General features: G+C 50.6%; 5 protein-coding genes across 5 annotated transcripts; 2 read left to right on the top strand and 3 right to left on the bottom strand.

Annotated features, from left to right (window-relative positions):
• Positions 1 to 148: 148 nt before the first annotated feature.
• On the bottom strand, positions 149 to 1,942 carry M438DRAFT_336444 (uncharacterized protein; the record flags this gene model as incomplete). The annotated part of the gene is made up of 2 exons (XM_029903892.1): positions 149 to 1,126; positions 1,187 to 1,942. 2 exons carry the CDS (start codon positions 1,940 to 1,942, stop codon positions 149 to 151), a joined length of 1,734 nt encoding a protein of 577 aa, XP_029759286.1.
• Positions 1,943 to 2,975: 1,033 nt separating this feature from the next.
• Positions 2,976 to 3,578, bottom strand: M438DRAFT_41510 (stress responsive A/B barrel domain protein). The gene is made up of 3 exons (XM_029910086.1): positions 3,461 to 3,578; positions 3,182 to 3,410; positions 2,976 to 3,135 (listed from the first exon to the last, which is right to left on the bottom strand). The coding sequence occupies exons 1-3, from the start codon at positions 3,477 to 3,479 to the stop codon at positions 3,015 to 3,017; spliced, it is 369 nt and encodes a 122-aa protein (XP_029759285.1). The 5' UTR covers positions 3,480 to 3,578; the 3' UTR covers positions 2,976 to 3,014.
• M438DRAFT_41514 (NAD(P)-binding protein) lies at positions 3,291 to 4,816 on the top strand. The gene is made up of 3 exons (XM_029910087.1): positions 3,291 to 3,329; positions 3,453 to 3,466; positions 3,531 to 4,816. The coding sequence occupies exon 3, from the start codon at positions 3,679 to 3,681 to the stop codon at positions 4,531 to 4,533; it is 855 nt and encodes a 284-aa protein (XP_029759284.1). The 5' UTR covers positions 3,291 to 3,329; positions 3,453 to 3,466; positions 3,531 to 3,678; the 3' UTR covers positions 4,534 to 4,816.
• On the top strand, positions 4,738 to 6,345 carry M438DRAFT_346738 (Malate/L-lactate dehydrogenase). The gene is made up of 3 exons (XM_029905752.1): positions 4,738 to 4,948; positions 5,038 to 5,992; positions 6,043 to 6,345. The coding sequence occupies exons 2-3, from the start codon at positions 5,099 to 5,101 to the stop codon at positions 6,214 to 6,216; spliced, it is 1,068 nt and encodes a 355-aa protein (XP_029759283.1). The 5' UTR covers positions 4,738 to 4,948; positions 5,038 to 5,098; the 3' UTR covers positions 6,217 to 6,345.
• M438DRAFT_346737 (polyketide synthase) lies at positions 6,067 to 13,182 on the bottom strand. The gene is made up of 4 exons (XM_029905751.1): positions 12,469 to 13,182; positions 11,893 to 12,421; positions 11,220 to 11,781; positions 6,067 to 11,170 (listed from the first exon to the last, which is right to left on the bottom strand). Exons 1-4 carry the CDS (start codon positions 13,131 to 13,133, stop codon positions 6,354 to 6,356), a joined length of 6,573 nt encoding a protein of 2,190 aa, XP_029759282.1. The 5' UTR covers positions 13,134 to 13,182; the 3' UTR covers positions 6,067 to 6,353.
• Between the last annotated feature and the right edge of the window lie 377 nt (positions 13,183 to 13,559).

Below are 13,559 nucleotides of genomic sequence, written 5' to 3'. Positions count from 1 at the left end.
CATTGCCGAGGTAGTTCAAGCGCGATACCTATTCTACGGCAACATAGTCGGGACCTCCTTGATTGGTTTCACCCACGGACGCATTTCGGAAATCGCGTTGTAGTGCATTTTCTTTGCTGACGCTTCGTTCTCGCCTGAAGTCTTGACACTAGAACGACATGGGAGCCAGTCCATCAAAGAGGTCTTGAAGGAACATGTCGGTATTCATGTCTCCTGTCCAGAGACCGGTATTTGGATCTGAGACTTGATCCAAGCTCGGTGGCAGGAGATCAAGCCCTGGTGTCCAGTTGCGACTGTATTGTTGCATCAAGGCCTCGAGTTCATTGGTTTGTAGGTGCGCCGACGTATCGCCAGTGGGCTGTAAGCCGGTGAGCGTGTTCTCATTGAGGTCACTCCACGAGATATCTCCATTCCGCGCTGGAACAACGTTTTGGTTCTCACCATTGTCACGATTCTTGCGATCCATCATCCAACTGATCGTTCTGTGAGAGAGCTCATCTAGGATGTCGCGGCTCCTCTTCGCTCCGGGCCAGTGCTCACCAGTGGCGCTGAGTATGTTCGATGCAGCGCGTAAATCTGAAACTAGTTCGTCAAGGACTGTATCTTGTGCAACAGCGGGACAGGTCCAGATGCAAAAGAATGCTGTGACCGAGCTCATCATAATTGAATGATAACAAGCCCAACTGAACACCAGCGAGTTCTCGATATATAACTCGTGATAGAGCCGAACTGCAGATATGGCGCTTTTGTAACACCCCCTCAAATCATCTGAGCTTGGTTGTGGTATACCAGGACTCGGTCGCAGGAGCAGAGTCTTCAAAACGTGGTAGCGTACTTCGCAGAGCTTAACGGCATAATCTCGTGTGCTTCTGTTCGGTGTATCAGCTGCCCATTGGTCGAGACGACTTGCCATATCTCTTTGCCAAGTGTTCATACAGCGAATCGCAGGATAGGCATACGCAGGGGTGTCTCTAGAGATACTGTGGAGAATGTACTTCATCTCCGAGTTTAGCTTGGCTAGCTTGAACATGTGTATGCCGTATGTCATGTGGTTTGGAGGCTCGTCTTCTGGTCTTCGTTTGATACTGTCTCGAGCCAAGTCACGGTCGTCGACATCTGCCGGAAGCTAGGCGACGGAGCACATTAGTATGCGTGGCCTCTGTTCTCGACGAAACTTGGAACTTACTCTTAAGTCACATGCCTCATCTCTCAGACCTATTGGCCGACCCATCATAGTACAGAGGGATCTGTCCAGGCTATACACAACCCAGAATATTCTTGTCCTCATCTCTTGATCGATCGGTGAAATTGCTAAAGTAGCGGTGACATCGCGTTGCAGACCAAGATCTACGACCATGGCGATACACTGATAGTTCAAGTACCAGACGTTGAGCTTTGTGGACGGACTATGCATGCCCCATATGTAAAGAAGCAGAAGGCATTGTAACCCTCGAGTTGAGCTCTCCAAGGGAACTTTTTCGAAGTATGAGATGGCCATGGTATACCAACCTTCGCTAGGAAGAACAATCCTATCTCGACGCGAAAGAGTGACAGATGCAATTGCGAGTACCATATAAACCTGGAATGCGACAACCGGATCAGGCTCATGCATAGTGTACATCTCTTCAATCAATTTCATGTGCGTTGGCTCATGTAGGAAGGGCGAATGCTGGTGGACGGTCTTGAAGTACGTCTTGGTGAGCTCTTGCGTTGTTTCCTTGCTCGATGGAAGAGGGGTTTGAATGTCGCGGAGTAATCTCTCAGTGAGAGCACTATCTCGTTGCAGAGTAGCATTGTTCACACCAAGACGCATTGGATTCGCAGTCTTAGTGTGGGCACTGACCGTACAAACAAGCTGGGTAAAGAAGTGACCACTCGATGGCCCAATGTAACGCGGATCATCGCCATTAGGAAGTGACACGAGTCCAATTTGGTGGGCCATGCTTGAGTCCGCATCGTTTGAATCACCCCGGGAAGTCTCAATGTTGTTATCCCTGGAATTTTCTGTGATCGGTGGCGGATCCTGTGCGATATTCGATACGTCTATATCCGCAACAGGCGCGTGATGGACATCAGGTACATGGTCCCGTTCGGCACTTTGGTCATTGAAGGTTGACATCGAAGCATCATTGTTGTCGTCAAACTCAGCTCCAATGTCCTGCAACAAGTCTACATCAGGACATCTATCTTTCACAATACACTCCAGCCAGCGCACTCGCTGCTCCAGAAGCTGTGTGTATCGACTAGTCTGTCTCAGCTGGGTTCAGATATGTGAAACTTTGACATACGCTCGTGCCTGATTGTCAACAGTGTTGCCGTCTTGATACTCGCAATTCTTCTTGGACTTGCTGCAGGAAGCGCATGTCGGTAATGTTCCATCACACTTGATGTCTGGTCAGCACGAAGACGAGCGGCGGAAAACGGTGATGTCTTTACGCGTATCTTGCGTTGTTGACACCGCAGACAGGCTGTGCGGATACGCTGCGACCTGCGAGACTGTCGTCGTACTGCTCTGTTCGTCCCTTCCGAGCTCACGGTCTCCGCCATTGTCACTGATGTGGATTGCGAGATGGACACAGGACATGACGGAGACTCCGTTGTTGAAGCTTCAACGAAGCGAGAGGAGAAAGGCTTGGACCGGAACAACCCGGAAGCGGGTCGGCATTGTGGTGAGGCTCTCGTTCACGCTGACCAGGCAGAGGATTTCACAGGACTGCTAGAGTAGATCCGCAAATAGAAAACAATTGCTCAAACATAATTTTAGAATTGGGAATGGCGAGGAAGCTTGCACAGACTCGAAGAATAACAATTGGATGTGTTTGCATTGTTTGACACTCGGGCCGGAAGGCCTCCAACGCCTTAGCCAGCCATTCGATCCTTCCCAAATCACGCAGCCGGTCCAGGGTAAATCGATGCCATCCCTCAGACGTGTGTGAAAGTGTGTCATGTCGCTCAGTTCTTGATTCTTAGCTGTGCAAAAGCAACTGAAAGGGCGCTCGTTGACTCGTTCCTTGTCAATTGATCTTCGACGCGACAAGAGGCAGAAACCCGAGAAGATGTTCATCCGCCTCATCAACCTCGAAGTCATACCTCATCAAGTCTTCTTTATAAGGAAACATGTAGGTGCTCGTAACACTAAACGATTGTCAAAAGAATTCGGCCGCACTTGGATGTAACTCACTGATGATGTTCGTCTGATTTTTGGTATTCCTCAAGCGCCGCTCGGTCCTCGTGGAAGCTCAGAAGTGCGAATTGAAAGCCTTTGCTTCTTTCGATGGGATCGGTTATTGATGGCCCCCCAACAACGAGTCGTTGCTCTTTCACACATGGTAATGATTTGAGCTTCTTCAGCTCTGTCACGAATTTCTGCTTGTGCTCATCTGTCACCTCCGGACGGAACTTGAAGAGGACTGACAGAGATTAGCATTGCGTTGCTGACATGAAGGCTGTAGATACGCACCGATATGTACGATTGTCATGGCACTGACTTTTCTGATGTCAAGTTTGGTTTGCCTGGCTCACACTCACAGATGTACCCGCCATATATGCAGACCCTGTCGGAAATCCCGCCCCTCCGGCTGCGTTGGAAGTCTTAACGTCTCAGGACCAGGAATCGACGGCAATTCCGAGCGACAAGATATACAGTAGTCACGAATCAAAAGAAAGCCGATACTCATCATGCTGACCAGGCCATCCTCCTCTATTCAACAATCACCGCGAATCATGCACGACCTCACTGGCAAAGTAGTCTTGATCACCGGACTCGGACAGTCGCAAGGAGATGGGTGGGGAATTGGTGCGGCGACTGCAGTCCTTTTGGCACGACAAGGTGCCATAATATTCGGAGGAAACCGTACAGTCGCCTCGACCCTCTGGACACAAGATACCATCAGATCTGAAGGTGGTTCTTGCGACATCGTTGCGTGCGACGTCACCGATTCAACGTCCGTCAAGGCTCTCGTGGACGCTTGCATGCAGAAACATGGCAAAATCGATATTCTGGTCAACAACGTCGGCAAATCCGAGCCTGGATGTCCCGCAGCGATGTCAGAAGACGTTTGGGATTCCCAGATGGATATCAACTTGAAAAGTGTCTATCTCTTATGCCACCACGTCCTACCGATCATGGAGAGTCAAGGCAGCGGTGCTGTCGCCAGTATCTCAAGCATTGCTGGACTGCGCTACATCGGCAAACCTCAAGTCGCGTACTCTGCCACCAAAGCTGCTGTGATGCAGTTCATGAAAGCCACTGCGATCATCTATGCTCCCAACGGAGTTCGCTTGAACACTGTTGTGCCTGGCTTGATGGAGACACCTTATACACAAGCCCTCTCGACAAAATATGGAGGAGCAGGCGCCGATCAGGAAAGCTATCTCCGCAAGCGGGACGCTCAAGTGCCAATGGGGAAAATGGGAGATGCTTGGGATGTTGCCAATACTGTTCTGTTTCTAGTTTCGGATGAAGCGAGGTATATCACGGGGCAGAAGATTGTGGTTGATGGAGGCATAACTTCGTCCACTGGTCGTGTTTGAACTTGATTACTAAGAAGCTCAGGGTTCATCATCAACCACATTTTTGAACTTCGTCACACTGTGCTTGCCGACATCACCAAATACATATAAGCTGATCACTTCAGATGTGCCTTCTTTTTCGACCACTAAAGTGATAAAGCTCGTTGGTTTCATCCAATCTTCAAGTTCTCGAAGCGTCAGTGATGTAGGTCATTGGGGGAACCCTGGCAGAAGATTCCATAATTGAACAAACGTGATCAGCCACGTGAATGGCGGCCATGGGATTCAAGGAGAACCCGCGGCTGACTGACTTGAACGCAACTGCTTATGGTGCAGATCAACCAAAGTCAGGATCGGAGATCGTGCCTGCTCGAGTTCGATGGAAATGTGGAAAGCGGAATCTCCGTGCCGGCTTCGAAGCCGAAAGACAATGACTCTGTAGCACATAAACTATCAATCTTCCTGCTTGTTCACGGAGTACCTTGAACAAAACAGCTTCAAACATTCGGATCATCGAATACGGACCTTTAGATTTCCAGCAACCACCGATACCCGTCTCAACTCAGCAAGGCGACATCAAAGCGACATGGCCGACTCCGAAGCCTCCTCCAAAATCTTGGTCTCACACGCCAACGCCCATACCTATGTCAAATCCGTGCTGCAAGCCAATGGCGTTTCTGATCCCCACGCAGCAACAGTAGCAGACTGCCTTGTCGCTGCCGATCTCCGCGGCGTCGACACTCACGGCGTCAACCGCATTCCTTCCTACCTCGCCCGCATCCGCCAAGGCGTCCTGGACCCCACCGCCGAACCAACCATCAAAGATATCACTCCCGTTGTCGCCCAAGTCGATGCCAAAAATGCCTTTGGCTTCGTCGCCGCCAAGATGGCAATGGCAAGGGCAATTGGAATGGCAGTTGCTTTCGGCATCGGTATGGTCAGTGTAAAGCACAGTAATCATTTCGGCATGAGTGCTTGGTTGGTCCAGCAAGCTCTTGATGCTGGGATGATGAGTTTGGTCTTTACTAATTCGTCGCCTGCACTGCCTGTTTGGGGTGGTAAGGAGAAATTGATGGGGGTGTCGCCGATTGCTTGTGGTGCTCCTGGTGTCGAGCATGATTTCATCTTGGATATGGCGCCTTCGGTCGCAGCGAGAGGCAAGATTTATAAGGCCAAACGTAGGGGTGAGAAGATACCCGAGGACTGGGCGTTGGACAAAGATGGTAATAGGACTGATGATCCGGCTGCTGCATTGGAAGGTGTAATGCTTCCAATGGGTGGGCCAAAAGGATCGGCCTTGTCGATTATGATGGATGTGTTTTCGGGGGTGCTGTCTGGATCTGCTTTTGCTGGCCATGTTACCAATCCTTATGATCCGTCCAAGCCGGCGGATGTGGGACACTTCCTGATCGCCTTGAAGCCTGATCTTTTCCTTAGTTCAGAGGAGTTCAAGGAGAGAATGGAATATCTTTACAACAGAGTAAGTCGACTGACAGCAGGTGTCTGACATAAGTGCTAACACAACCACAGGTCATCAATTGCGAGAAGATGGCAGGTGTCGATAGAATCTACTTCCCCGGCGAAATCGAACAGTTGACGGAAGCGGAAAGAAGAAATTCCGGTATACCGTACGTCGAAGCAGAGATTGAAGCTCTGAACGCCGAGGCAAGGCGAGTGGGCGCTCCGGATCTAGTTGTATCATGAAGAGAACAAGAGGAGCGAAGAAGGAAAGTGATGAATTTGACGAAGATTACTATTATAAAGACGACCAGCCAGAAAGAACGCCCGAAGTAAAACCAAAGACTACATAGAGAAAATCACTGAAGCATTCACCCTTCGACTCACTCGAAAGACACCAGCTTGCTCTTCTTGAGAATCAACTTTGCAAGCTCCATCAGACTGGGACTTGTCAGCAACTCCAAGACTTGAACGTTCGCGTCTGCCTCTCTCGCAATCCAGTTGCGAACCTCGATGGCAGCCAGTGAGTCCAAACTGTAGGAAGCAACAGCGGCGGATGGCTCCATCTCCTCAACCGACAACATCAGGACAGCAGCCAGCTTGGTGACAAGAGCCGTGTACAAAACTTCTAGTGCCTTGTCACTACTACCAGCAGTCTTCAACGCTTGGGGAAGAGGCACGTTTGCATTTCCGCCGTCTTGAGATGTCTGCGACACAGCTGCGGCGAGCAGGTTGCTGAATTTGGCATCGTGAGACCAGAACGGCTCCGAGCCAGGTTGAATCTTGAGACCAGTGATGACGTGATTGTTGCTTGCGGTGATTTTGCCAGTCACAGCAGCAGTGAGCAAACCAAGAATCTCGCTTTCTTCAATGGTTTCGCCGCCGAGGTTGCGGAGAACATCGGCCGCTCTTTCGCTGTTGTCGGCGAGGTAGCCAACATCCGAGACTGCAGTCAAGTCGAGAGATGTACCGGGAAGACCTTGAGCATTGCGGTGAGCCATGAAAGTGTCCAGGAACACGTTGGCGGCTGCATAGGCAGCTTGACCACGGTTGCCAACAACACCAGCGACGGAAGAAAGGGCGATGAAGAAGTCAAGTTTGGAAGATCCGAGAGTGTTGTGCAGGTTGAGTGTACCAGTAACCTTAGGATTTACGACTGCGTTGAAGTCATCTGTGGTCATCTGCTCGTATAGAACATCCTTGAGTACCATAGCACCTTGGATGACACCACGAACGGAAGCTTCTTTCTGGAGGCTCTGTATCAGCGTCTCTACAGAGCGAAGGTTTGCTACATCGCAAGCACGGATTAGAATTCTTGTTCCTTGCTGAGCGAGGTCACTGATGAGCTCTTCAAGTCTAGGCGTGATGTTCGCTCTTCTGGATGACAAGCAGATAAGCTTGGCACCACGAGATGCCATCCATCGAGCGATACTGCATCCGAGGCCTCCCGTACCTCCAACAATCAAGTAGGAGGCATCTTTCTTGAACAAACTTGCAGTCTTCTTTGGTGAGATGGCTTGGACAAGATCGCCAGGCTGAGGAGTGATGACCAACTTGCCCATGCTCTTGCCGCTTTGAAGACTGCGGAAGGCAGCCTCGACTTCGTTGATGCCATAGCTTGTAACGGGACCCACCGGTCTGATGCTACCATTGCTCATGAGCTTCTCGACATCGTTCAAGAGCCTCTTCATAAGCTGAGGACGGTACGCAGCCACCTTGGTCAAGTCGACAGAAGCAAACGACACGTTGTACTCAAATTGAGCCATCTCGAGTCTACTGTTCTTGGTGATATCAGCCTTGCCGATCTCGATGAAGCGGCCGAAGGGAGCCAGGCAGTCCCAACTTTCACGAAGGAAGTCGCCTCCGAGAGAGTTAAGCACAATATCGACACCTTGTCCTCCAGTGGCTTGGCGAATAGCAGGACCGAAAGTTGTGTCACGGCTGTAGAAGATGTGGTCTTCAGCAATACCATATTCTGTCATTATGTGTTGTTTCTTGTCAATGCTTCCAACAGTAGCAAAGATCTCAGCGCCGCGTGTCTGTGCGAGCATGATTGCGGCTTGACCAACACCGCCAGCAGCGGCATGGATGAGCACGCTTTCGCCTTCAGTGAGACGTCCAAGATCGAACAGGCCGTAGTAAGCGGTACAGAAAACGACAGGAATAGTCGAAGCAGCGGTGAAGTCCATTCTCTCAGGCAAGGGAGCGACGCTGGTCGACAAGCAACGGGCGTATGTGCTATAAGCACCTTCAGTCATCGCCATAACAGATTGCCCAATCTTGACATCGGTGACATTCTTGCCGACCGCTGCAATGACACCAGCACACTCAACACCGATGTAAGGTTGATTGAGTTGTCCCATGGAGACGACCACATCCTTGAAATTCATACCAGTAGCCTTGACCTCAATCTCAACTTCATTGTCACCAAGTGGCTTAGGTTCGTCATCCACGAAATAGAAAGAATCAAGAGAGCCGAGTGTGGCAATGACCATCTTCAAACGACGATCCGGCTGTACGAAGGGCTGCTGATACACGACTGAATCCTGTGACTCCTGATGAAGTCTTGTGTTCAACTCGTCATCGTCGACCACTCTCGGAATCATCAAATTGTCGCCCTTGAGGATAAACTCTTTGTCGTCTTTGAAAGCCGAAGTAGAGTCAGAACCAGTCTTGGAGAGAACAGCAAAGATGTTGTCACCGATGGCCTTGTTAGTGGCATCCTGTAGACCCAGAGTGATGATGTCCGCAGAAGTCTCCGAACGAATAGCTCGGGTGAAACCAACGACCATGCTTCCTTCGACGTCAGCATCGTTTGGACCCTCTTTGTAAACCCACAGGACTTTGCCAGCAGAGAGAAGCATCTGACGCAAGGAGTCAAAAGTCGGCGCATCGATGTTGCCAAGAAGATTCTTGCATGTAGATACAAAGATGACTTTCTTATCAGTGACCGAAGCCTTGGAAAGCGCGACGAGTGCAGCTTGAGTACCAGAAGTCTTCCAGATAGAATCGGCGATCTCACTTGCGAAGTCTTTCTCACCAGCCTCGTTATAGACAACGCAAACAGCCTCATCTCTCATGAAAGGCGTGCTGACAAGAGAATCGGTCTTAATTGGAGTATCAGAGATGTCTGATGTAGAATTATCCAGTGCGGCCTCTTCCTCTGACACGACTTGCCAGTCGATCTTGTAGCAAAGCTCGCGAGCTTGTGGGCCAGAGCTGGTGCTCGACTCACGCAGGGGAGTCATAGTGAGACCGTCGAACTGCATGAGAGGCTCATGAGCGCTGGCAGGATCAACAACGAAGAAGCCAAACTTGGTAGGCTCAGGCGCTTCTCTGTTTGGTATTCCTGAGCCGAAGACCTCGAGTTGACTACCAGGTACAGCAGAGAAGTTACGAGATATGCTGAAGTTCTTGACGAAAGTGGGCATATAAAGTGTGTCCAGTCCCTGGCGGCCAGCGCCAAAGATGGGCCAAACAATCTGAATGATCTGGTCGAGCAATGCAGGGTGGACAATGAGATCAGTCTCATAGCCCTTTGGCATGAGCGATTTAGTCTCAGGGACGATAAGCTGAGCGTGAGCTGTCCTGTCACTTGCTTGGCAAGGCTTCAGACCAGTGAAAACAGGTCCATATTCGGCACCGATAGCGGTGAGAGTCTCGTACATGGCTTCGGTGTTGACAGCATCGGTGGAGGCACTGATGATATCTGACATGCGGAGTTCGAACGCCTTGGCAGCACTTTCGGCCTTGTGGGCATCAACACCGTTAGTAGCTGGTGAAGTGCGAACACCGACAAGACCGTGACAGTGTTGGAGCCAACCACGCTTGGAATCCCAAGAGCAGATCTTGAACTCGTCCCACAGGTCAGATACAGCACCCCGGAGCCCCTCACTGTAAGGCTTGAGTGTGATTGTCATCTCGACATCAGTGTCTTCGTTGAGAACCAAGGCACTGCTCACGACGAATTCACGAATCTCGAAACGATCGAATTGAACTCCACGAGCACTTGCACGTCTAGTAGCAGCTTCAAGAGCCATGCCCATGTAACCTGCCATTGGGAACACAGGCATAGATTGCATCTTGTGACCACGAAGGAACGGCAAATCATCCAAGCGAACAATATTTCTCCAAGTGGGTTCCAGATCATTGGACCAGTCGGCAAGTGTTCCTAGGATGTCGTTACGACCGCCTTCTTTGAAGCAATGCTTCTGTGACAGGCGAGATTCGTGCCAGTATCTGGTGTCGTGGTTGAATGGATATCTCGGGAGATCGGTGATTAGCTTTTGGTTGACACTTTTCGTGCGTGGGAAGTTGATCTCGCCAAAGGTCAAGGGCAGACCTTTCATGTAGAGGACACCAGCCATACGTAGAGCACATTCGGAGGCATTCTGATTTCTTGCAAGGACAGAGACATATTGCAACTTCCCCTTTGCTGCATCAATGGTAGCAAGGGTGTCTCTGATTGGACCTTGAAGTGCCGAGTGAGGTCCAAGCTCGACAAGGTGATCAATCACCTTGGAGCCAGTCTCCTTGGCCATTGCACTCAGAGCATCGGAAAATCTGACGGGGGAAGTAAGATTCTGCACCCAGTAGTCTGGTGTGAGCTCTGAAGGTGCAGCAACTCGTCCGAGCAGAGATGAGTAGAAGGTGGCTGTGGCTGTAGCAGACGGATGGACGTTCTTGATCAAGTCGAGGTATTCTCCAGCAACAGGCTCGAGATGGGCGGAGTGATAAGCGACACCAACCTTGAGCTGTCTGTTAAAGATGCTCTTCTCAGTCAAGATTGGCTGGAGCTCTTCGACAGCCTCGACATCGCCCGAAAGAGTTACCGAGGAGGGACTGTTGATACAAGCAATGGTGACATAGCCTTTAGTAACAGTGTCGAGATACTGGCGAACGTTCTCAGCACTGGTGCCAACGGCCATCATCGTGCCTTGAGGTCGGCCAGCTGCTTTCTTCTTCAGACTGAGCATACATTGACCCCTGTAGTATGCGATTTTCATCGCATCTTCGAGACCAATAATGCCAGCGGCGAAGGCACAGCCAATTTCACCAGAAGAATGTCCGACGACTGCAGCAGGATGGATACCCCAGGAGCTCAGAAGCATGGTGAGAGCAACTTGTAGCGCAGTGCAGGCGGGCTGACTAATGTGGGCAGCGTTGATGAGTGATTGCTCTGCAGGTTTCATCATCTCCTCTGTTTTCTTGTCAGTCCTAGTATCATCGAGAGTGAGTGTGCATCGAACCTTTCAATGAGAAGTCTGCTCCTAGTCCTCTCAAGGTATCATCAGCTTTGTCTAGGGCAGCTTCAAAGATTGGGTAGTCGCGAGCGAGCTCAGCACCCATAGCAGCCCATTGTGCTCCTTGACCAGTGAAGACAAATCCAAGAGTAGGTTCATTGCGAGCTCTGAAGGTAGGGACTTTCGTAGTTGCGAGACTCTGTCCTAGTTCGTCGGATGAGACTGCAGCAATCGCGATTCGACAAGGTAGATGGGAGCGTCTTTCGCCGAGTGTGTAGGCTACATTGCCGGCAAGTAGTTTCTCAAAGACCTCCGGCCGTTGCTCAAGGAAAATACCGAGATCTGTGATCTTCTTTTGTAGAGCCTGTGAATCATGGGCGGAAAGAACGAAGAGCTTGCACAGCGGGTCTCTTGGTGCTTCATCAAGGGAGGCTACAGTGGTCATAGTGGTCTTGAGGCCCTTGGGCGCGGCACCCAAGACGACATGAGCATTTGCACCCCCGAATCCATAGTTGGAAACAGAGACGTACTTCTTGCCTCGTGGCCAAGGTCTGGTGGATGTTGGGACCTAAGTTGTTAGCTTTCTGATGATTATGACGTTTATGATGGCCATGGCCATCATGATCATTACGATAAGCACGACGATCGTGACGATCATGGCGATCAAGACGTTGCGTACCTTCATATTGTACTCGTTGAGAGGGATGTTAGGATTTGCCGTCTCGAAATTCGCATTGGGTAAAAGCATGCCTTTCTCCAACATCATCGCGGCTTTGATAACCGAGACAATACCGCTGGCACCCTCGAGATGACCGACGTTACTCTTTACGGAGCCGATGAAAAGTGGACTTCTAGGGCTGCGACCAGCGCCTAGCGCTTCGTGAATACCAGCGACTTCGATCGGGTCACCTACCTTAGTGCCGGTTCCATGACACTCACTGAAGCCGCACTCGGCTGGATCCAATCCTGCCTTGGCGTAAACCTGTTTGATCAGATCCGATTGAGCACGTCCGTTTGGTACAGTGATCCCGTTCGTCTTGCCGTCTTGGTTCACACCAGAGTTGTGGATGACAGCTCGTATAACATCACCATCGCGGATGGCGGCATTGAGTGGCTTCAAGACTATTGAGCCTGCGCCTTCGCCGCGAGCGAATCCAGAGATCGCGCGATGATCGAAAGCAAAGGTTTTACCAGCATCGTTGAGCAATCTGTAAGATGTCAGGCTAATTTGGTCCCTCGAGTTCAACAAACTTACTGTGTGTTGGACATGGTGACGAAGAAATCGGGCGTCAAATTGAGGTGAGCAGCGGCAACGACCGCGGATGAAGACTCGCCATTGCGAAGACTCTGCATAGCACTGTGAAGTGCTACCAATGATGACGAACATGCTGTGTCAACAGTCATACTAGGACCTCGAAGATCAAAGTAGTACGACAGCCGGTTGGACTGCATGGCCGGAGCACAACCAGTAGCTTGATATGTGGGAGCAGTATCGATATCTCTAGTGTTGTTGACCTCATAGTCTGCAAAAGAGCCACCGACGAAGACGCCAATGTCTTTACCAGCGACACCCTCCTTGGTCATACCCGAGCTCTCAAAAGCTTCGAACGTACATTCAAGGAGGAGACGTTGTTGCGGATCAAGGGCGGTGGCTTCTTGGACTGTCATGTTGAAGAAGGGGGCATCAAACCGAGCGGGGTCTTCGTGAAGGAAATAGCCACCTTCTGTGTTGATGCATCCATGTTTTCCAGGTGCTGGATGGTAATATGCATCTTTGGAGTAGCGTGTTGAAGGTGTAGGTCCCCAGCCCGTACGGCCCCTGGAGCACAGCTCCCAAAGATCCTCTGGAGATGAGACGTCGCCAGGGAGTTTGCAAGCGTATCCTACGATGGCGATCGGTTCGAGCGTAGCTGATGCCATTGTGATGTGGTAGCAATGTGTAGGTAATGATTAAGTATTAGTCTTGTATGATGAATGGAGAGAAAGAATAGTTGAAAGGCCGAGTGGCACGAGGGGCTCTCGACTTTATCACCTCTCGACTGTCGTCTGTCTTCTTGTGTCGCCATCGAGCCGACATGATCTTCATTGAGCGATTTCCACAACTTCGAGCGTTGGGTCAACACAGAAGACCTGAGAAACTCGTGTCGACAGTGCTATCACAGTACGGCCGTTCGCGTTGGGACGCCTCAAGGCATTTGATCCACAAGGATCATTACTGCTATCGACCAACTGCCATTAGATGCTGACTCGAGTAACGGACTTGTTGTTCCTCTTGATTGTCGTCTCTAATCCTCATACCGGAAGCGGACGCAATACCGACTAATCTTGGACCAATAGGGTTTGTCC

Source organism: Aureobasidium pullulans (genome assembly GCF_000721785.1).
Source record: "Aureobasidium pullulans EXF-150 unplaced genomic scaffold scaffold_12, whole genome shotgun sequence".
Classification (NCBI taxonomy): Eukaryota; Fungi; Ascomycota; class Dothideomycetes; order Dothideales; family Saccotheciaceae; genus Aureobasidium; species Aureobasidium pullulans.
Note: the sequence above shows the minus strand (reverse complement) of the source record. Positions and strands in the feature narration are given on the sequence as shown.

Bases quoted from the DNA above. Each gene is read 5' to 3' on its own strand.
- M438DRAFT_41514 (XM_029910087.1), top strand. From the start codon at position 3,679: ATGCTGACCAGGCCATCCTCCTCTATTCAACAATCACCGCGAATCATG.
- M438DRAFT_346737 (XM_029905751.1), bottom strand. From the start codon at position 13,133: ATGGCATCAGCTACGCTCGAACCGATCGCCATCGTAGGATACGCTTGC. The intron at 12,422-12,468 runs GTAAGTTTGTTG...GACATCTTACAG, and splicing joins GTCACCATGTCCAACACACA to ATTGCTCAACGATGCTGGTA. The intron at 11,782-11,892 runs GTACGCAACGTC...CTAACAACTTAG, and splicing joins TCAACGAGTACAATATGAAG to GTCCCAACATCCACCAGACC.
- M438DRAFT_41510 (XM_029910086.1), bottom strand. The intron at 3,136-3,181 runs GTGAGTTACATC...ACAATCGTTTAG, and splicing joins AAATCAGACGAACATCATCA to TGTTACGAGCACCTACATGT.
- M438DRAFT_346738 (XM_029905752.1), top strand. From the start codon at position 5,099: ATGGCCGACTCCGAAGCCTCCTCCAAAATCTTGGTCTCACACGCCAAC. The intron at 5,993-6,042 runs GTAAGTCGACTG...ACACAACCACAG, and splicing joins TGGAATATCTTTACAACAGA to GTCATCAATTGCGAGAAGAT.